This window comes from Salmo trutta, chromosome 13, assembly GCF_901001165.1.
Source record: "Salmo trutta chromosome 13, fSalTru1.1, whole genome shotgun sequence".
Taxonomy (NCBI): domain Eukaryota; kingdom Metazoa; phylum Chordata; class Actinopteri; order Salmoniformes; family Salmonidae; genus Salmo; species Salmo trutta.
In genome coordinates, this window is record NC_042969.1 from 28619985 (window position 1) to 28641783 (window position 21799).

At 45.1% G+C, this 21799-nt stretch overlaps 1 protein-coding gene across 6 annotated transcripts in view; it reads left to right on the top strand.

The window, feature by feature from the left end:
• gria1a (glutamate receptor, ionotropic, AMPA 1a) overlaps positions 1-20328 on the top strand; it is a 160802-nt gene extending 140474 nt beyond the window's left edge. Inside the window, exons 14-16 of one of the 6 annotated variants that reach the window (XM_029771754.1) lie at positions 3621-3735; positions 9619-9920; positions 19828-19897. In XM_029771754.1, coding sequence (XP_029627614.1) covers positions 3621-3735; positions 9619-9894 — 391 coding nt within the window. In that variant the 3' untranslated portion in view covers positions 9895-9920; positions 19828-19897. Of the gene's footprint in view, positions 1-2599; positions 2715-3620; positions 3736-9618; positions 9921-19827 lie in introns of those variants that run through there. The other 5 variants (XM_029771751.1, XM_029771750.1, XM_029771753.1 and 2 more) reach the window with 5 other exon arrangements.
• Positions 20329-21799: the final 1471 nt, after the last annotated feature.

Consider the following 21799-nt stretch of genomic DNA (forward strand, 5'->3'; position numbering starts at 1 on the left):
TTCATCCCTGACGTGTACTGTTGTGTTTTGTTGGGAAAACCCACTCCTCTTTTAACCCACCACCAAGCACTCTGTCGCCTCATCTACTCGACCTCTGACCTCTAACCATCCATCAAGCACTCTGTCGTCTCATCTACTCGATCTCTGACCTCTAACCCACCACCAAGCACTCTGTCGCCACATCTACTCCACCTCTATCCTCTAACCATCCACCAAGCACTCTGTCGCCTCATCTACTCGACCTCTGACCTCTAACCCACCACCAAGCACTCTGTCGTCTCATCTACTCGATCTCTAACATCTATCCTCTAACCATCCACCAAGCACTCTGTCGCCTCATCTACTCGACCTCTGACCTCTAACCCACCACCAAACACTCTGTCGCCACATCTACTCGACCTCTGACCTCTAACCATCCACCAAGCACTCTGTCGTCTCATCTACTCGACCTCTGACCTCTAACCCATCACCAAACACTCTGTCGTCTCATCTACTCGACCTCTAACCTCTAACCTCTAACCATCCACCAAACACTCTGTCGTCTCATCTACTCGACCTCTAACCTCTAACCATCCACCAAGCACTCTGTCGTCTCATCTACTCGACCTCTAACCTCTAACCCATCACCAAGCACTCTGTCGTCTCATCTACTGGACCTCTAACCTCTAACCCATCACCAAGCACTCTGTCGTCTCATCTACTCGAACTCTGATCTCTAACCCACCACCAAACACTCTGTCGCCACATCTACTCCACCTCTATCCTCTAACCATCCACAAAGCACTCTGTCGCCTCATCTACTCGACCTCTGACCTCTAACCCACCACCAAACACTCTGTCGTCTCATCTACTGGACCTCTAACCTCTAACCATCCACCAAGCACTCTGTCGCCTCATCTACTCGACCTCTGACCTCTAACCCACCACCAAACACTCTGTTGCCACATCTACTCGACCTCTGAACTCTAACCATCCACCAAGCACTCTGTCGTCTCATCTACTGGACCTCTAACCTCTAACCATCCACAAAGCACTCTGTCGCCTCATCTACTCGACCTCTGACCTCTAACCCACCACCAAACACTCTGTCGTCTCATCTACTGGACCTCTAACCTCTAACCATCCACCAAGCACTCTGTCGCCTCATCTACTCGACCTCTGACCTCTAACCCACCACCAAACACTCTGTTGCCACATCTACTCGACCTCTGAACTCTAACCATCCACCAAGCACTCTGTCGTCTCATCTACTGGACCTCTAACCTCTAACCATCCACCAAGCACTCTGTCGTCTCATCTACTCGACCTCTAACCTCTAACCATCCACCAAACACTGTCGCCTCATCTACTGGACCTCTGACCTCTAACCATCCACCAAGCACTCTGTCGTCTCATCAACTGGACCTCTAACCTCTAACCATCCACCAAACACTCTGTCGCCTCATCTACTCGACCTCTAACCTCTAACCATCCACCAAGCACTCTGTCGTCTCATCTACTCGACCTCTAACCTCTAACCATCCACCAAGCACTCTGTCGTCTCATCTACTCGACCTCTGACCTCTAAACCATCACCAAGCACTCTGTCGTCTCATCTACTCGACCTCTGACCTCTAACCCACCACCAAGCACTCTGCTGCCTCATCTACTGGACCTGTAACCTCTAACCTCTAACCATCCACCAAGCACTCTGTCGTATCATCTACTGGACCTCTATCCCACCAACAGGGTATATTGTTATATACTGTACATGAACACATAAAAGTCAATGTCTGACTCTACCTGGGATGAGAGAGAGAGCGAGAGAGAGACAGTTCCTGGGATTGAGAGAGACAGATAGCCTATCAGAGAGGTGCTATAGATATGGATGTGGTAGTTAATTTCGCTGAGCTAGTTGGGGGTTTCCTTTCTATGCTAGAGTCAATAATCAACTAAGAAAGCAGTGAGAGAAACTTCAGTCTACTCTAAAGTGAGTTTTGAGACTCAACATCTAAGCATATTTGTATGGATGGAATGCTGATAGCCCTTCATTTCTGAACACTGTATTGCTGTCTATAAGAATGTTAAGGGAGGTTGGGATATTTATAGTTCTCCGTTTCCATAGCAAGACATATCCACATAGTGGAAACACAAAAGACATGATCATCTAGTGACATGCAGGCAGGCAGACTTCCATATCTGAAGCATCTCCATGATATCTGCTGTCTCCCTCTTCGAAGAAGTCCTGTCCTCTCTGTGGATAAACCTGACTCAAGTATGGCCAGCAAGCATTTCAGTCCATTGAGATATACAAATAATATACTGTATATCAAGCATTTAGAGTGTCCAAACTCAAGATCAACCTCATGGTGTATTCACTCCATAGTCTTAGCCATGCAGGTGGTTCAACATTCATAATCATAACTACTTACCTACCTGTCCATATACTTTTTCATTATACAGTTATCATTATTAAAATATAGCTCCAACATTTTCATAATCGCTCTGTACAGTCTATAAATATATATTTATATACCTGTCCATAAAATACATTTTTTTTAGTATTTCCTAACCCAGTAAAACTGACCCAGTTATGATTGTATCTATTATCGTTCTAAAGAAACCCTGTTAACCTGGCCGTGTTAAAACTGAACGAGCAAGGCCTGTTGGACAAACTGAAAAACAAATGGTGGTACGACAAGGGCGAGTGTGGCAGCGGGGGCGGGGACTCCAAGGTCAGAACCCTGTTTCAACCAACCACGCTGATCCACCAGGGGGGTAACTGGCCAATCACAAAGCTGCTCAGACACTCTGGATGGAAACACTTCCTGACAACTCTGCGAAACACAAGAGAGACATGATATTGTATCTCTCCCGAGGCATCGATAGTTCTATGGCCCCGACTTCAACACGCAGCGTAACAAGTGCTTCAACTCTGTATAAAGGGGCAACTTAAAACTACAGAGAAACATTATACTCTCTCCCTAGCCAACATAAACTACTGTAGTCCTTCTGGGCAGAGGGTATCTGGAATTAGCACCGTTTGTATTTTAGTAGCCTCCCCCTCCTTACCCTGTCCTCATGAATAAGTAAGGGTAGTATTTTATTCATGTGTAGGATCCCTGTCAAGCTGATACACTGATGACTCCACACAAACATCAGAATTGGGTTTGTTTGTGTCTTTGTCCCCAAGCATCTCCTACTACCTAGATGCTCCTACAGCTTTTAAAGGGGAATAGAATCAGAATATTTTCTGATGTGTTGTGTTCCGTAACAGAGGGTTCACAGCTGGTGTGCCGGTTACCCAAAGTGATACAGTAATACACATCTACTACCGTACAGTACAATAGGGAGAGATGGAGTATTAACACATATCACTTTGACTCTGATGTACATGTGTATGTTGCTGATGATGTTGATGTATACTTTATGTACTTGCCTGTGAGTGAACATGTGTGTGTGTGTGGGTTCAGACTACTAACCAGTGACACAGCTAAAGTGCAGTAATCCTTGATGCGTAGATGTGGTATATGATTGGACATGTTCTGAATGACTGACATAAGATAACATATGTTATGCTATGTTATTTATGTTATGGCCCTGCCCTGCCCCGTCCTGGGTGTGGTGCGGTGTACGTGCAGGATCCCGGTAAACCTAGCCGTGTTGAAGCTCAATGAGCAGGCCGTCTTAGACAAACTAAAGAACAAATGGTGGTACGATAAAGGAGAGTGTGGCAGCAACGACTCCGGACGCAAGGTCAGTCACACACTATAACTCAGTCCTTATACCCCCAAACACACCCGCATAAAACCCCTGATCCTAGACCAGTCGTAGCCCCCAAACACTCCTCACAACCTCCTCAAAACCCCTGATCCAAAACCAGTCTGAAACTACAGACCAGCCCTTATATCTCAAACTTTTGCTCTATCTCTCTTAAACATGGTGCTCATTAGTATAGTGACTGAGATTGGCTCGCTCTCTCTGTCTCTCTCTCTCTCTCTCTGTCTCTCTCTCTCTGTCTCTCTCTCTCTGTCTCTCTCTGCCTCTGTCTCTCTCTGCCTTTGTCTCTCTCTGTCTGTCTCTCTCTGTCTGTCTCTCTCTGTGTCTCTCTCTCTCTCTCTCTCTGTCTCTCTCTCTCTGTCTCTCTCTGCCTCTGTCTCTCTCTGTCTGTCTCTCTCTGTGTCTCTCTCTCTGCCTCTGTCTCTGTCTGTCTGTCTCTCTCTGTGTGTCTCTCTCTCTCTCTCTCTCTCTCTCTCTCTCTGTGTCTCTCTCTCTGTGTCTCTCTCTCTGTGTCTCTCTCTCTGTCTCTCTCTCTCTCTGTCTCTCTCTCTCTGTCTCTCTCTGCCTCTGTCTCTCTCTGTCTGTCTCTCTCTGTCTGTCTCTCTCTGTCTGTCTCTCTCTGTGTCTCTCTCTCTCTGTCTCTCTCTCTCTGTCTCTCTATGCCTCTGTCTCTCTCTCTGTCTCTCTCTGTGTCTCTCTCTCTGTCTCTCTCTCTCTCTGTGTCTCTCTCTCTGTGTCTCTCTCTCTCTCTCTGTCTCTCTCTCTCTCTGGTCTACTCTCTCTCTCTCTGGTCTACTCTCTCTCTCTCTGGTCTACTCTCTCTCTCTGTGTCTCTCTCTCTCTCTCGGTGTGTCTCTCTCTCTCTCTCTGTGTCTCTCTCTCTCTCTCTCTGTGTCTCTCTCTCTCTCTCTCTCTCTCTCTCTCTCTCTCTCTCTCTCTCTCTCTCTCTCTCTCTCTCTCTCTCTCTGGCATTGGGAGCCGTTCGCTGTTCTCTCCATAATGAGGCCAAGGATTGAATGAACTACTGACCTTGATGGTTGAGGTAAAACAGTGGAGATTACATTGTTAAATCAAATATGTTAGAGGTCATGTGTTGTGATACACAAGAACATAATGTATGCTGCCTGCTCCGTATTGCAGAACATCAGCTACAGTACCTCTAAGCAATACATGTTGGCATGTCTCTTTGAAGAGAGCGTAACATTCACTTTCTGTGAGGTTGTTTTGGAGTGATGCATAGCTAACAAATGATGGTGATCTTGTTGCAGGCATCCCTCATGTCAGAATGAGATTGTCCTTATGTATACTACTACATTATGTTGAAGTACATCATTGTAAAGTGCACTCTGCTGATCTAGGTTATGTCAACCAGAGGGAATAGAAACATACAGAGATCAGTACATACAGTGTATTCGGAAAGTATTCAGACCCCTTCACTTTATTCCACATTTTGTTACGTTAGAGCCTTATTCTAAAATTGATTTAATTACATTTTCCCTCATCAATCTACACACAATACCCCATAATGACAAAGTGAAAACAGGTTTTTAGAAATTTGTGCAAATGTATTAACAATAAAAACCTTTACACAAGTATTCAGACCCTTTGATATGAGACTCCAAATTGAGCTGCTCAGGTGCATCCTGTTTCCATTGATCATCCTTGAGATGTTCCTACAACTTGATTGGAGTCCACCTGTGGTAAATTCAATTTATTGGACATGATTTGGAAAGGCACACACCTGTCTATAGAAGGTCCCACAGTTGACAGTGATTGTCAGAGCAAAAATCAAGCCATGAGGTCAAAGGAGTTGTCTGTAGAGTTCCGAGACAGGATTGTGTCGATGCACAGATCTGGGGAAGGTACCAAGAACAGAGTGGCCTCTATCATTCTTAAATGGTAGAAGTTTGGAACCACCAAGACTCTTCCTAGAGCTGGCCGCCCGGCCAAACTGAGCAATCAGGGGAGAAGGGCCTTGGTTGGGGAGGTGACCAAGAACATGATGGTCACTCTGACAGTGCTCCAGAGTTCCTCTGTGGAGAGGAGAACCTTCCAGAAGGACAACCATCTCTACAGCACTCCACCAATCATGCCTTTATGGTAGAGTGAGTGGCCAGACAGAAGCCAATCCTCAGTAAAATGCAACATGTTTGCCAAAAGGCACCTAAAGGACTCTCAGATCATGAGAAACAAGATTCTCTGGTCTGATGAAACCAAGAACTCTTTGGCCTGAATGCCAAGCGTCATGTCTGGAGGAAACCCGGCACCATCCCTACGGTGAAGCATGGTGGTGGCAGCATACTGTGGGATGTTTTTCAGCGGCAGGGACTGGGAGACTAGTCAGGATCGAGGGAAAGATGAACGGTGCAAAGTACAGAGAGATCCTTGATGAAAACCTGCTCCAGAGCGCTCAGGACCTCAGACTGGGGCGAAGGTTCACGTTCCAACTGGACAACGACCCTAAGCACACAGCCAAGACAATGCAGGAGTGGCTTCAGGGTAAGTCTCTGAATGTCCTTGAGTGGCCCAGCGCAAGCCCGGACTTGAACCCTATCGAACATCTCTGGAGAGACCTGAAAATAGCTGTGCAGCAACGCTCCCCATCCAACCTGACAGAGCTTGAGAGGATCTGCAGAGAAGAATGGATGAAACTCCCCAAATACAGGTGTGCCAAGCTTGTAGCGTCATATGCAAGAAGACTCGAGGCTGTAATCGCTGCTAAAGGTGCTTCAAGAAAGTACTGAGTAAAAGGTCTGAGTACTTATGTAAATGTGATATTTAAGTTTTTGCTTTGTCATTATGGGGTATTATGTGTCGATTGATGAGGGAAAAAACGATTTAATCAATTTTAGAATAAGGCTGTAGCGTAACAAAATGTGGAAAAAGTAATGAGGTCTGAATACTTTCTGAATGCACTGTAGCTGTTGTCAGCAGAGTGGTCTCTTAAAGCAGACAGGCAGAGAACAAAACAAAGAACAGCGCCCTAAGGCTCCACGATGGGACTGAGTTGTGTCTGAAATGGCAACCTAATTCTCTATACAGTTCACTTAGGATGCCATTTTGGATGCAGCCTGGATGTCAGTGTGGAGAAAGAGAGGGAGTGTGTGATTTTGATTTACATGATGGACCCTGTGAAGGGCTCAGACCACTCCTAACCCCTGACCCATGGCTCCTAACATGACCTTGGCTCCTTCTCTGTCTGTGGATGTGACCCCCATGGATCCAATGCACCTCTTGTTGCCAGGCCCTGAAACACCTCTCCACACCAGCCTGTCTGGTCTGGCTCTACCCTCTCCAGTGGGAGAGGTGCACCCCACCCAAAACCTATAAAACCTACAGATACTATTTAGCCTAGCAACCCAGTAGCCTCGCGTGCCAGCCTGATCCTGTTCAGCCTAGCAACCCCTTAGCCTCGCAAAGCCACCCTGATCCTGTTCAGCCTAGCAACCCCTTAGCCTCGCGTGCCAGCCTGATCCTGTTCAGCCTAGCAACCCCTTAGCCTCGCGAGCCACCCTGATACTGTTTAGCCTAGCAACCCCTTAGCCTCGCAAGCCACCCTGATCCTGTTCAGCCTAGCAACCCCTTAGCCTCGCAAGCCACCCTGATCCTGTTTTTTTTTACATTTTTAGTCATTTAGCAGACACTCTTATCCAGAGTGACTTACAGTAGTGAATGCATACATTTCATACAATTTCATACATTTTTTTTATTTTTTTTATTTTTATTTTTTTTCTGTGCTGGCCCCCCGTGGGAATCGAACCCACAACCCTGGTGTTGCAAACACCATGCTCTACCAACTGAGCTACAGGGAAGGCTGTTCAGCCTAGCCTCTTAGACTCGCGAACCAGCCTGATCCTGTTCAGCCTAGCAACCCGTTAGTCTTGCGAGCTAGACTGAGCTTCCGAGCATACAGTAAATTAAATGATTAAGCTTGCAATATCAGGCTGTCTCGCGAGGCTAGCAACCCCCTACACCCAACATAACCCTAAAGCAGACTCAGGGAGTTTGATAATGATCCGATTGTCTTGACCTGCATGGTTTCTCACCACTGTGAATGAAGAAACGGCCTCAACCCTCCTTATGCTGCATGGATGCATGGATCTTTTGAGGATTTGACTCAAGTTTTATTGTCATTAAAAATGCACTTTATCTAAACCCCCTCAGAAATAAAGAAAGGAAATGTATATAATGTTAGACTAGCTCTTCAAGTACTATCTATGTGTCTGAGTGCGGAGTGAGTGGGTTATTTACTATGTCAAGTTAGTTTCAAACAATAGTTAGTTTCTTAATGAAGCCAGTGTGTTATATTAGTACTGTGAAGTTGCATGTGTTGTTTAGTGAGTATTATCTTGTCTACCTGTTATTCGTTTGGGTTAGTTAACTAAGCAGGGTTTGGGTTAGTTAACTGAGCATGGTTTGAATTAGTTAACTAAGCATGGTTTGAGTTAACTAACCCAAACCCTGCTTAGTTAACTAACTAAGCATGGTTTAGGTTAGTTAACTAAGCAGGGTTTGGGTTAGTTAACTGAGCATGGTTTGAATTAGTTAACTAAGCATGGTTTGAGTTAGTTAACTAAGCAGGGTTTGGGTTAGTTAACTAAGCAGGGTTTGGGTTAGTTAACTAAGCAGGGTTTGGGTTAGTTAACTAAGCAGGGTTTGAGTTAGTTAACTAAGCAGGGTTTGAGTTAGTTAACTAAGCAGGGTTTGGGTTAGTTAACTAAGCATGGTTTGGGTTAGTTAACTAAGCAGGGTTTGAGTTAGTTAACTAAGCAGGGTTTGAGTTAGTTAACTAAGCAGGGTTTGGGTTAGTTAACTAAGCAGGGTTTGGGTTAGTTAACTAAGCAGGGTTTGGGTTAGTTAACTAAGCAGGGTTTGAGTTAGTTAACTAAGCAGGGTTTGGGTTAGTTAACTAAGCAGGGTTTGGGTTAGTTAACTAAGCAGGGTTTGGGTTAGTTAACTAAGCAGGGTTTGGGTTAGTTAACTAAGCAGGGTTTGAGTTAGTTAACTAAGCAGAGTTTGGGTTAGTTAACTAAGCAGAGTTTGGGTTAGTTAACTAAGCAGGGTTTGGGTTAGTTAACTAAGCAGGGTTTGGGTTAGTTAACTAAGCAGGGTTTGGGTTAGTTAACTAAGCAGGGTTTGGGTTAGTTAACTAAGCAGGGTTTGGGTTGGTTAACTAAGCAGGGTTTGGGTTGGTTAACTAAGCAGGGTTTGGGTTAGTTAACTAAGCAGGGTTTGGGTTGGTTAACTAAGCAGGGTTTGGGTTAGTTAACTAAGCAGGGTTTGGGTTAGTTAACTAAGCAGGGTTTGGGTTGGTTAACTAAGCAGGGTTTGGGTTGGTTAACTAAGCAGGGTTTGGGTTGGTTAACTAAGCAGGGTTTGGGTTGGTTAACTAAGCAGGGTTTGGGTTAGTTAACTAAGCAGGGCAGAACTGTTATGTGTTTCTGGGAGTCCTGACACAATTGTGTCTGTGTGTGTGTGCGCGTGTGTACCACATTTGTTTGTCTCTGTGCATGCTGTTTCTGTGTGTGTTTACATGTTTTCTATGTACGCTGTCATTGTGTGTGTGTAATGTGTGTGTGTGTGTTTGTAATGATTGTGTGTATGTGTGTGTAATGTGTGTGTAATGTGTGTGTAATGCGTATGTGTGTGTGTATGTGTGTAATATGTATGTGTAATGTGTGTGTATGTAATGTGTGTGTGTAGTGTGCAATGTGTGTGTGTGTGTGTGTAATGTATGTCTGTGTAATGTGTGTGTGCAATGTGTGTGTCTGTGTAATGTGTGTGTGTAAGGTGTGTGTGTGTGTAATGTATGTGTGTGTGTGTCCTCCCCTCTCCTTCTTACCCCGTCTCTCCCCCCAGGATAAGACAAGTGCGTTGAGCCTGAGCAACGTGGCCGGAGTGTTCTACATTCTGATTGGAGGGCTGGGCCTGGCCATGCTGGTGGCGTTGGTGGAGTTCTGCTACAAGTCGCGAACCGAGTCTCAGCGAATGAAGGTGTCCACCACGCGAGCCGCCACCGCCGCATCCGCCGCTCAGACCATTCAGTGCTCAGCCTTAGACACAGGGGGCGCTACCGCTCCTTACACAGAGCTGCAGAGCTACGGCCTGTACTCCAACAACACTGTTAAGATATAAGAGAGAGAGAGAACAGAGGACACGGGGTAGGAAACTGTGATACCATGATGATGATGATTGATGATGTTGATATCATCTGCCTCTTCCTCACCCCTCCCTCCCCTCCAGCCATCTAACCGTGTGATCACAGTAGACCCACCTGTAGCACCTCACCACTTCTCAACCGCAACGCAAACGATCTACCTCTGTACCTCTGTCTTTACCCTTTTACCTCTCTGTCTTTACCCTTTACCTCTCTGTCTTTACCCTTTTACCTCTCTGTCTTTACCCTTTTACCTCTCTGTCTTTACCCTTTTACCTCTCTGTCTTTACCCTTTTACCTCTCTGTCTTACCCTTTTACCTCTCTGTCTTTACCCTTTTACCTCTCTGTCTTTACCCTTTACCTCTCTGTCTTTACCCTTTTACCTCTCTGTCTTTACCCTTTTACCTCTCTGTCTTTACCCTTTTACCTCTCGGTCTTTACCCTTTTACCTCTCTGTCGTTACCCTTTTACCTCTCTCTGTCTTTAAACCCTTTTATTACCTCTCTGTCTTTACCCTTTTACCTCTCTGTCTTTACCCTTTTTTACCTCTCTGTCTTTACCCTTTTACCTCTCTGTCTTTACCCTTTTACCTCTCTGTTCTTTACCCTTTTACCTCTCTGTCTTTACCCTTTTACCTCTCTGTCTTTACCCTTTTACCTCTCTGTCTTTACCCTTTTACCTCTCTGTCTTTACCCTTTTACCTCTCTGTCTTTACCCTTTTACCTCTCTGTCTTTCTACCTACTTTTACCTCTCTGTCTTTAACCCTTTTACCTCTCTGTCTTTACCCTTTTAACCTCTCTGTCCTTTACCCTTTTCCTCTCGTCTTTACCCTTTTCCTCTCTGTCTTTTACCCTTTTACCTCTGTCTTTACCCTTTTACCTCTCTGTCTTTACCCTTTTACCTCTCTGTCTTTACCCTTTTACCTCTCTGTCTTTACCCTTTTACCTCTCTGTCTTTACCCTTTTACCTCTCTGTCTACCCTTTTACCTCTCTGTCTTTACCCTTTTACCTCTCTGTCTTTACCCTTTTACCTCTCTGTCTTTACCCTTTTACCTCTCTGTCTTTACCCTTTTACCTCTCTGTCTTTACCCTTTTACCTCTCTGTCTTTACCCTTTTACCTCTCTGTCTTTACCCTTTTACCTCTCTGTCTTTACCCTTTTACCTCTCTGTCTTTACCCTTTTACCTCTGTCTTTACCCTTTTACCTCTGTCTTTACCCTTTTACCTCTCTGTCTTTACCCTTTTACCTCTCTGTCTTTACCCTTTTACCTCTCTGTCTTTACCCTTTTACCTCTCTGTCTTTACCCTTTTACCTCTCTGTCTTTACCCTTTACCTCTCTGTCTTTACCCTTTTACCTCTCTGTCTTTACCCTTTTACCTCTCTGTCTTTACCCTTTTACCTCTCTGTCTTTACCCTTTTACCTCTCTGTCTTTACCCTTTTACCTCTCTGTTTTACCCTTTTACCTCTCTGTCTTTACCCTTTTACCTCTCTGTCTTTACCCTTTTACCTCTGTCTTTACCCTTTTACCTCTCTGTCTTTACCCTTTCCTCTCTGTCTTTAACCCTTTTACCTCTCTGTCTTTACCCTTTTACCTCTCTGTCTTTACCCTTTTACCTCTCTGTCTTTACCCTTTTACCTCTCTGTCTTTACCCTTTTACCTCTCTGTCTTTACCCTTTTACCTCTCTGTCTTTACCCTTTTACCTCTCTGTCTGTCTCTGTCCCTTAATCATTCTCTCTTTACTTCACCATCTCCCTCCCTCCCTCCTCTCCCTCTCCCTCTCCCCTCCCTCCCTCCTCCCTCCTCTCTCCTCCCTCCCTCCTCTCCTCCATACCCTCCCTCTCCCCTCCCCTCTCCCTCTCCCCTCCCTCCCTCCTCCCTCCTCTCTCCTCCCTCCCTCCTCTCCTCCATACCCTCCCTCTCCCCTCCTCCCTCCCTCTCCCTCTCCCCCCCTCCCTCCTCTGCTGACTCTATGTGTTGTAGTGTAGGTCATTGTAGTAGCATCCTATCTATGCCCCTCCCTCCCCTCCTCATCCCTCCTCTCCTCTCCCTCCCTCCTCTCCTCTCCTCTATCCCTCCTCTCCCCTGCCTCCCTCCTCTCTCCTCCTCCCTCCTCCTCCCTCCCTCTTCTCCCCTCCCTCCCTCCTCTCTCCTCCTCCTCCCCTCTCTCCTCTCCCCTCCCTCCTCTCCTCCCTCCCTCCTCTCCTCCATACTCTCCCTCCCTCCTCCCTCCTCTCCTCCATACCCTCCCTCCCTCCCTCTCCCTCTCCCCTCCTCCCTCCTCTGCTGACTCTATGTGTTGTAGTGCAGGTCATTGTAGTAGCATCCTATCTATGTCCCTAACTCCTCTCCCTCCCTCCTCTCTCCTCCCTCCCTCCTCTCCTCCTCCTCCCTCCCTCCCTCCCTCCCTCCCTCCCTCCCTCCCTCCCTCCTCCCCTCCCTCCCTCCCTCCCTCCCTCCCTCCCTCCCTCCTCTGCTGACTCTGTGTTGTAGTGCAGGTCATTGTAGTAGCATCCTATCTATGCCCCTCCCTCCCCTCCTCATCCCTCTTCTCCCTCCCTCCTGTCCTCTCTCCTTCCTCTCCCCTGCCTCCCTCCTCTCTCCTCCTCCCTCCCTCCTCTCCCCTCCTCCCTCCTCTCCCCTGCCTCCCTCCTCTCTCCTTCCCTCCCTCCTTTCCCCTCCTCCCTCCTCTGCTGACTCTGTGTTGTAGTGCAGGTCATTGTAGTAGCATCCTATTTATGTCCCTAACTCCGCTCCTCCATACTCTCCCTACCTCTTCTTCCCTCTTCCTCCCCCCTCCCTCCCCCCTCCCTCCTCTGCTGACTCTGTGTTGTAGTGCAGGTCATTGTAGTAGCATCCTATCTATGTTGCCACTGCTGTAACAGAGATGATAAAAACAGAGATGATAGATTTAGGATTATAAATGATAGATTATAGATTCTACAGTATTACCCAAGCTTACAACTAAAAGCTGATATGTGGTAAGGAACAATAGGTTGACTGACACTAGTTTTATTATTACAGCCTGAGAGCAGCTCTAGAACATCACACCACACACACACACACACACACACACACACACACACACACACACACACACACACACACACACACACACACACACACACACTCTCACACATCACACACACACACACCACACAGACACACTCACACGAAACAGACACACTCACACCAAATAGACACACACACACCACACAGACACACTCACACCAAATAGACACACACACACCAAACAGACACACACACACACACACACACACACATCATTAGCTCCACTTTCAGCCCCACTGGCTTTTATTGCATTATGCTGTAGCTCAGAGCAATAAGGCCAAAGAGAGACCCTCGCTGCCCTCTCCTCTCTCCCTGTAAATTGGGAGTGTGATGCGTGTGGGCTATCAGAAGGGTTTACCGCTCCGCACCAGTAACAGTCAGTAGCTAGATAAAGACAATGAAGGATAACACACTGTGACTGCTATCAGCTCATTGCCTGTGTCCCAAATGGCACTCTATACCCTATACAGTGTGCTACTTTTGACCAGAGCCCATAGGGTGCACTATATATAGAGAATAGGGTGCACTGTATAGAGAATATGGTGCACTATATAGGGAATAGGGTGCACTATATAGGGAATAGGGTGCGCTATAGAGGGAATAGGTTGCACTATATATAGAGAATAGGGTGCACTATATAGGGAATAGGGTGCACTGTATAGAGAATATGGTGCACTACATAGGGAATAGGGTGCACTATATAGGGAATAGGGTGCACTATATAGGGAATAGTGTGCCCTATATAGAGAATAGGATGCACTACATAGGGAATAGGGTGCACTATATAGGGAATAGGGTGCACTGTATAGAGAATATGGTGCACTATATAGGGAATAGGGTGCACTGTATAGAGAATATGGTGCACTATATAGGGAATAGGGTGAACTATATATAGGGAATAGGGTGCACTATGTAGGGAATAGTGTGCACTATATTGAGAATAGGGTGCATTATATAGAGAATAGGGTGCACTATATAGGGAATAGTGTGCATTATATAGAGAACAGGGTGCACTATATAGGGAATAGTGTGCATTATATAGAGAATAGGGTGCACTATATAGGGTGCCATTTGGGAAGTTTACATTGTCTGCCAAACACTTACCATCATAACAGAGACATGCTTGTTTCTTCTAGCCTGTTCATAGATGCCTGTAGTTAGTTACACATTCATTCACACAACTATTATTGTTAATATATTCCAGTATTCCTGTAGACAAATCAAATACGAGGAGATCAAATGGAGGGCTGTTGATTCAACAAAGACCTTGTGGTTGAAACGTCAGCGATTAAATGACACATAATATAATACAATATTATTCTACTGTATTACAATACTATGATATTGTTATATTTTATTATTATATTACACCAGCCTATCCTTTTGTCTTTGTTAGAGTCTAAATCCCCAGGAGATACATAGACAGTATTTACCTGGTAGGGTTAACCTCTGTTTAGGTGACCAGTATTACTCAGAGCCCATAGACAGTATTTAACTGGTAAGGTTAACCTCTGTTTAGGTGACCAGTATTACTCAGAGCCCATAGACAGTATTTACCTGGTAAGGTTAACCTCTGTTTAGGTGACCAGTATTACTGAGAGCCCATAGACAGTATTTACCTGGTAAGGTTAACCTCTGTTTAGGTGTCCAGTATTACTCAGAGCCCATAGACAGTATTTACCTGGTAGGCTTAACCTCTGTTTAGGTGACCAGTATTACTCAGAGCCCATAGACAGTATTTACCTGGTAGGGTTAACCTCTGTTTAGGTGACCAGTATTACTGAGAGCCCATAGACAGTATTTACCTGGTAGGGTTAACCTCTGTTTAGGTGACCAGTATTACTGAGAGCCCATAGACAGTATTTACCTGGTAAGGTTAACCTCTGTTTAGGTGACCAGTATTACTCTGAGCCCATAGACAGTATTTACCTGGTAAGGTTAACCTCTGTTTAGGTGACCAGTATTACTGAGAGCCCATAGACAGTATTTACCTGGTAGGGTTAACCTCTGTTTAGGTGACCAGTATTACTGAGAGCCCATAGACAGTATTTACCTGGTAGGGTTAACCTCTGTTTAGGTGACCAGTATTACTCAGAGCCCATAGACAGTATTTACCTGGTAGGGTTAACCTCTGTTTAGGTGACCAGTATTACTCAGAGCCCATAGACAGTATTTACCTGGTAGGGTTAACCTCTGTTTAGGTGACCAGTATTACTGAGAGCCCATAGACAGTATTTACCTGGTAGGGTTAACCTCTGTTTAGGTGACCAGTATTACTGAGAGCCCATAGACAGTATTTACCTGGTAGGGTTAACCTCTGTTTAGGTGACCAGTATTACTCAGAGCCCATAGACAGTATTTACCTGGTAGGGTTAACCTCTGTTTAGGTGACCAGTATTACTGAGAGCCCATAGACAGTATTTAACTGGTAGGGTTAACCTCTGTTTAGGTGACCAGTATTACTGAGAGCCCATAGACAGTATTTACCTGGTAGGCTTAACCTCTGTTTAGGTGACCAGTATTACTCAAAGCCCATAGACAGTATTTACCTGGTAGGGTTAACCTCTGTTTAGGTGACCAGTATTACTGAGAGCCCATAGACAGTATTTACCTGGTAGGGTTAACCTCTGTTTAGGTGACCAGTATTACTCAGAGCCCATAGACAGTATTTACCTGGTAGGGTTAACCTCTGTTTAGGTGACCAGTATTACTCAGAGCCCATAGACAGTATTTAACTGGTAGGGTTAACCTCTGTTTAGGTGACCAGTATTACTGAGAGCCCATAGACAGTATTTACCTGGTAGGGTTAACCTCTGTTTAGGTGACCAGTATTACTCAGAGCCCATAGACAGTATTTACCTGGTAGGGTTAACCTCTGTTTAGGTGACCAGTATTACTCAGAGCCCATAGACAGTATTTACCTGGTAAGGTTAACCTCTGTTTAGGTGACCAGTATTACTCAGAGCCCATAGACAGTATTTACCTGGTAGGGTTAACCTCTGTTTAGGTGACCAGTATTACTGAGAGCCCATAGACAGTATTTACCTGGTAGGGTTAACCTCTGTTTAGGTGACCAGTATTACTGAGAGCCCATAGACAGTATTTACCTGGTAGGGTTAACCTCTGTTTAGGTGACCAGTATTACTCAGAGCCCATAGACAGTATTTAACTGGTAGGGTTAACCTCTGTTTAGGTGACCAGTATTACTCAGAGCCCATAGACAGTATTTACCTGGTAAGGTTAACCTCTGTTTAGGTGACCAGTATTACTCAGAGCCCATAGACAGTATTTACCTGGTAGGGTTAACCTCTGTTTAGGTGACCAGTATTACTCTGAGCCCATAGACAGTATTTATCTGGTAGGGTTAACCTCTGTTTAGGTGACCAGTATTACTGAGAGCCCATAGACAGTATTTACCTGGTAGGGTTAACCTCTGTTTAGGTGACCAGTATTACTCAGAGCCCATAGACAGTATTTACCTGGTAAGGTTAACCTCTGTTTAGGTGACCAGTATTACTCAGAGCCCATAGACAGTATTTACCTGGTAAGGTTAACCTCTGTTTAGGTGACCAGTATTACTCAGAGCCCATAGACAGTATTTACCTGGTAGGGTTAACCTCTGTTTAGGTGACCAGTATTACTCTGAGCCCATAGACAGTATTTACCTGGTAGGGTTAACCTCTGTTTAGGTGACCAGTATTACTCAGAGCCCATAGACAGTATTTACCTGGTAGGGTTAACCTCTGTTTAGATGACCAGTATTACTGAGAGCCCATAGACAGTATTTACCTGGTAGGGTTAACCTCTGTTTAGGTGACCAGTATTACTGAGAGCCCATAGACAGTATTTACCTGGTAGGGTTAACCTCTGTTTAGGTGACCAGTATTACTGAGAGCCCATAGACAGTATTTACCTGGTAAGGTTAACCTCTGTTTAGGTGACCAGTATTACTCAGAGCCCATAGACAGTATTTACCTGGTAAGGTTAACCTCTGTTTAGGTGACCAGTATTACTCAAAGCCCATAGACAGTATTTAACTGGTAGGGTTAACCTCTGTTTAGGTGACCAGTATTACTCAGAGCCCATAGACAGTATTTACCTGGTAGGGTTAACCTCTGTTTAGGTGACCAGTATTACTCAGAGCCCATAGACAGTATTTACCTGGTAGGGTTAACCTCTGTTTAGGTGACCAGTATTACTCAGAGCCCATAGACAGTATTTACCTGGTAGGGTTAACCTCTGTTTAGGTGACCAGTATTACTGAGAGCCCATAGACAGTATTTAACTGGTAAGGTTAACCTCTGTTTAGGTGACCAGTATTACTCAGAGCCCATAGACAGTATTTACCTGGTAGGGTTAACCTCTGTTTAGGTGACCAGTATTACTGAGAGCCCATAGACAGTATTTACCTGGTAAGGTTAACCTCTGTTTAGGTGACCAGTATTACTGAGAGCCCATAGACAGTATTTACCTGGTAGGGTTAACCTCTGTTTAGGTGACCAGTATTACTCAGAGCCCATAGACAGTATTTACCTGGTAGGGTTAACCTCTGTTTAGGTGACCAGTATTACTGAGAGCCCATAGACAGTATTTACCTGGTAAGGTTAACCTCTGTTTAGGTGACCAGTATTACTGAGAGCCCATAGACAGTATTTACCTGGTAAGGTTAACCTCTGTTTAGGTGACCAGTATTACTCAGAGCCCATAGACAGTATTTACCTGGTAGGGTTAACCTCTGTTTAGGTGACCAGTATTACTGAGAGCCCATAGACAGTATTTACCTGGTAGGGTTAACCTCTGTTTAGGTGACCAGTATTACTCAGAGCCCATAGACAGTATTTACCTGGTAAGGTTAACCTCTGTTTAGGTGACCAGTATTACTCAGAGCCCATAGACAGTATTTACCTGGTAGGGTTAACCTCTGTTTAGGTGACCAGTATTACTGAGAGCCCATAGACAGTATTTACCTGGTAGGGTTAACCTCTGTTTAGGTGACCAGTATTACTCTGAGCCCATAGACAGTATTTACCTGGTAGGGTTAACCTCTGTTTAGGTGACCAGTATTACTGAGAGCCCATAGACAGTATTTAACTGGTAAGGTTAACCTCTGTTTAGGTGACCAGTATTACTCAGAGCCCATAGACAGTATTTACCTGGTAGGGTTAACCTCTGTTTAGGTGACCAGTATTACTCAGAGCCCATAGACAGTATTTACCTGGTAGGGTTAACCTCTGTTTAGGTGACCAGTATTACTGAGAGCCCATAGACAGTATTTACCTGGTAGGGTTAACCTCTGTTTAGGTGACCAGTATTACTCAGAGCCCATAGACAGTATTTACCTGGTAGGGTTAACCTCTGTTTAGGTGACCAGTATTACTGAGAGCCCATAGACAGTATTTACCTGGTAAGGTTAACCTCTGTTTAGGTGACCAGTATTACTGAGAGCCCATAGACAGTATTTACCTGGTAGGGTTAACCTCTGTTTAGGTGACCAGTATTACTGAGAGCCCATAGACATTATTTACCTGGTAAGGTTAACCTCTGTTTAGGTGACCAGTATTACTCAGAGCCCATAGACAGTATTTACCTGGTAAGGTTAACCTCTGTTTAGGTGACCAGTATTACTGAGAGCCCATAGACAGTATTTACCTGGTAGGGTTAACCTCTGTTTAGGTGACCAGTATTACTGAGAGCCCATAGACAGTATTTACCTGGTAGGGTTAACCTCTGTTTAGGTGACCAGTATTACTCAGAGCCCATAGACAGTATTTACCTGGTAGGGTTAACCTCTGTTTAGGTGACCAGTATTACTCAGAGCCCATAGACAGTATTTACCTGGTAGGGTTAACCTCTGTTTAGGTGACCAGTATTACTGAGAGCCCATAGACAGTATTTACCTGGTAGGGTTAACCTCTGTTTAGGTGACCAGTATTACTCAGAGCCCATAGACAGTATTTACCTGGTAAGGTTAACCTCTGTTTAGGTGACCAGTATTACTCAGAGCCCATAGACAGTATTTACCTGGTAAGGTTAACCTCTGTTTAGGTGACCAGTATTACTGAGAGCCCATAGACAGTATTTACCTGGTAGGGTTAACCTCTGTTTAGGTGACCAGTATTACTGAGAGCCCATAGACAGTATTTACCTGGTAGGGTTAACCTCTGTTTAGGTGACCAGTATTACTCAGAGCCCATAGACAGTATTTACCTGGTAAGGTTAACCTCTGTTTAGGTGACCAGTATTACTGAGAGCCCATAGACAGTATTTACCTGGTAAGGTTAACCTCTGTTTAGGTGACCAGTATTACTCAGAGCCCATAGACAGTATTTACCTGGTAGGGTTAACCTCTGTTTAGGTGACCAGTATTACTCAGAGCCCATAGACAGTATTTACCTGGTAGGGTTAACCTCTGTTTAGGTGACCAGTATTACTCAGAGCCCATAGACAGTATTTACCTGGTAGGGTTAACCTCTGTTTAGGTGACCAGTATTACTGAGAGCCCATAGACAGTATTTACCTGGTAGGGTTAACCTCTGTTTAGGTGACCAGTATTACTCAAAGCCCATAGACAGTATTTACCTGGTAGGGTTAACCTCTGTTTAGGTGACCAGTATTACTCAGAGCCCATAGACAGTATTTAACTGGTAAGGTTAACCTCTGTTTAGGTGACCAGTATTACTCAGAGCCCATAGACAGTATTTACCTGGTAGGGTTAACCTCTGTTTAGGTGACCAGTATTACTCAGAGCCCATAGACAGGATGTGTGCATGGCTGTGACTGTCGTCTTGTCTTGGTGTCCAACTCTGTTTTCCCTCTTTTCTCTCTGTTATCTGCAGCAGAACGTCAACGACGCCATGCACTGCTCCACCATGACCAGAATGAGCGGGAGCGGGAACGGGAACGGGGAAGGAGGAGGTGGAGGAGAGAACGGACGCATCCTAACTCACGACTTCCCTAAAACAGTCCAGACTCTCCCCTGCATGAGCCACACCGCCAGCATGGGGCTCAGCGCCTCCGGCATGTGATCACATGACTTGGCACAAGGGGCTGAGCAGGAGACTCACTCATAGACCTTACAAAGATGGCCACATTAATGGTGACATTGACCTTATGAACATGGCCCTCTTTCTGAACCGTTTGTTTGTGTGGCGGCTGCGTGCTGTGTCGGAGACAGACTTCAATACTACTGCCAAATGCACTCTGAAATCACTCACTACAAACAGGGGAAACATGTAGATGGAGTATAGAAATGAACAGAAAAGAAGATAAGGAAAATGTTTTGAAAATGGAGCCATTGTTGGGACGTGATGTTTTTTGTTTCTTTTATATTGATTTTTTGAAAAAAAAGGTGTTCATTTCTGTGTAAAAAAAAGAGAACATTCCCATAAATGCCGCCTGCCCTGCCCTGCCTTTTTCTGACCTGCCCTGCCCTGCCTTTTTCTGACCTGCCCTGCCCTGCCTTTTTCTGACCTGACCTGCCCTGCCTTTTTCTGACCTGCCCTGCCTTTTTCTGACCTGCCCTGACCTGCCTTTTTCTGCCCTGACCTCTTCTGCCCTGACCTCTTCTGCCCTGCCCTGACCTTCTCTAACCTGAGCTGTGGCCGTTCTCTGGTCTTCTGTCTGTCTTTCTGTAAAATCTCAGTTCACTACCTACTCTCTCTGACCATTTACTTAGTGATGACGGATCACAAAATGGGGGTTTCTTTGTGTCTTTGCACAGCTAAAAGACAATAATGATAATAATGCTGATTGATTATTATGGTCATTTAATATTTGTGGCTCTGGTTTCTCTCGTGTGTTTTGGACACAGTTACACACGTTATATTGGAAAGGCATCATGAACTGGAACACAAGCATACCAAGCACCAATGCAATCTTAAAATACAGACATGAATAATCATGCACAGAGCTCAGTCATCCCTGGCCTCTCTGAACCATCTGCTGACAGTCATTCCCACAGAGACTGATCCCTGTATAGGTATTGATTTAGTTTGTCCTAATCTCACAGGCGAAAGACGTTTAAATTGATGCTTAACCAGCTGTGTCGTGTTCTCCTCAACAAACATGCTTTACTGCTACACCATGCCTTGTGTGTCTGTGGTCGACAGACACACACACACACTGTCACGTTATTAAACTGCCTAGAATGATTGGTATGGCTAGATTTGGAAGTGAGGAAGTCTGGTCAGACATGGTCAGAACCTGACAAAGTACCACAGATTAACACCATTGATTTCTTCAGTGGCTCCACTGTATTATTTTGTAGAGAGAGTGGTCATTTTTGAACACAGCCTAACTGACAGAGGAAGGAGGCATGACTTACGCACAGAAACCCCTGCTTGATTTACACGTTCACAGTCAATCAGCCTTTGGCGATCGTTAATGGAAACCATGGAAACGGTGGCTACCACCATGGCAACCAATCTTGTTTCTCTCTCAGTAGTTTGTTATTTTATGACAGAGGTTATTCAGTATTGTTTGATGTTTAGGGCATTGTACGTGTTGCTGTAGCCTATAGGGCTGGCAGCAGAGAGAAGCCTCGTTAGGATACTGGAATCAGAATAAGAGACAGCCTGCCTACAGCTACAAAGGGAACATTTGCTAGCTACACTCTCCAGCTCTGCTCTGGCTCTGTTGGTGTGGGTCTCTGCCATAAAGATAGTGTTCAACACGGACGCAGCAGTGAAGACAGACACTGGGCAGAGATAGACTGCTTACATCAAATATATCTCATCTCTCCATCCACTATGTATATAAAAGGGTTGATTCTTCTCTACTGCAGTGAAACTTGTTCTTTCCTTCTCTGAC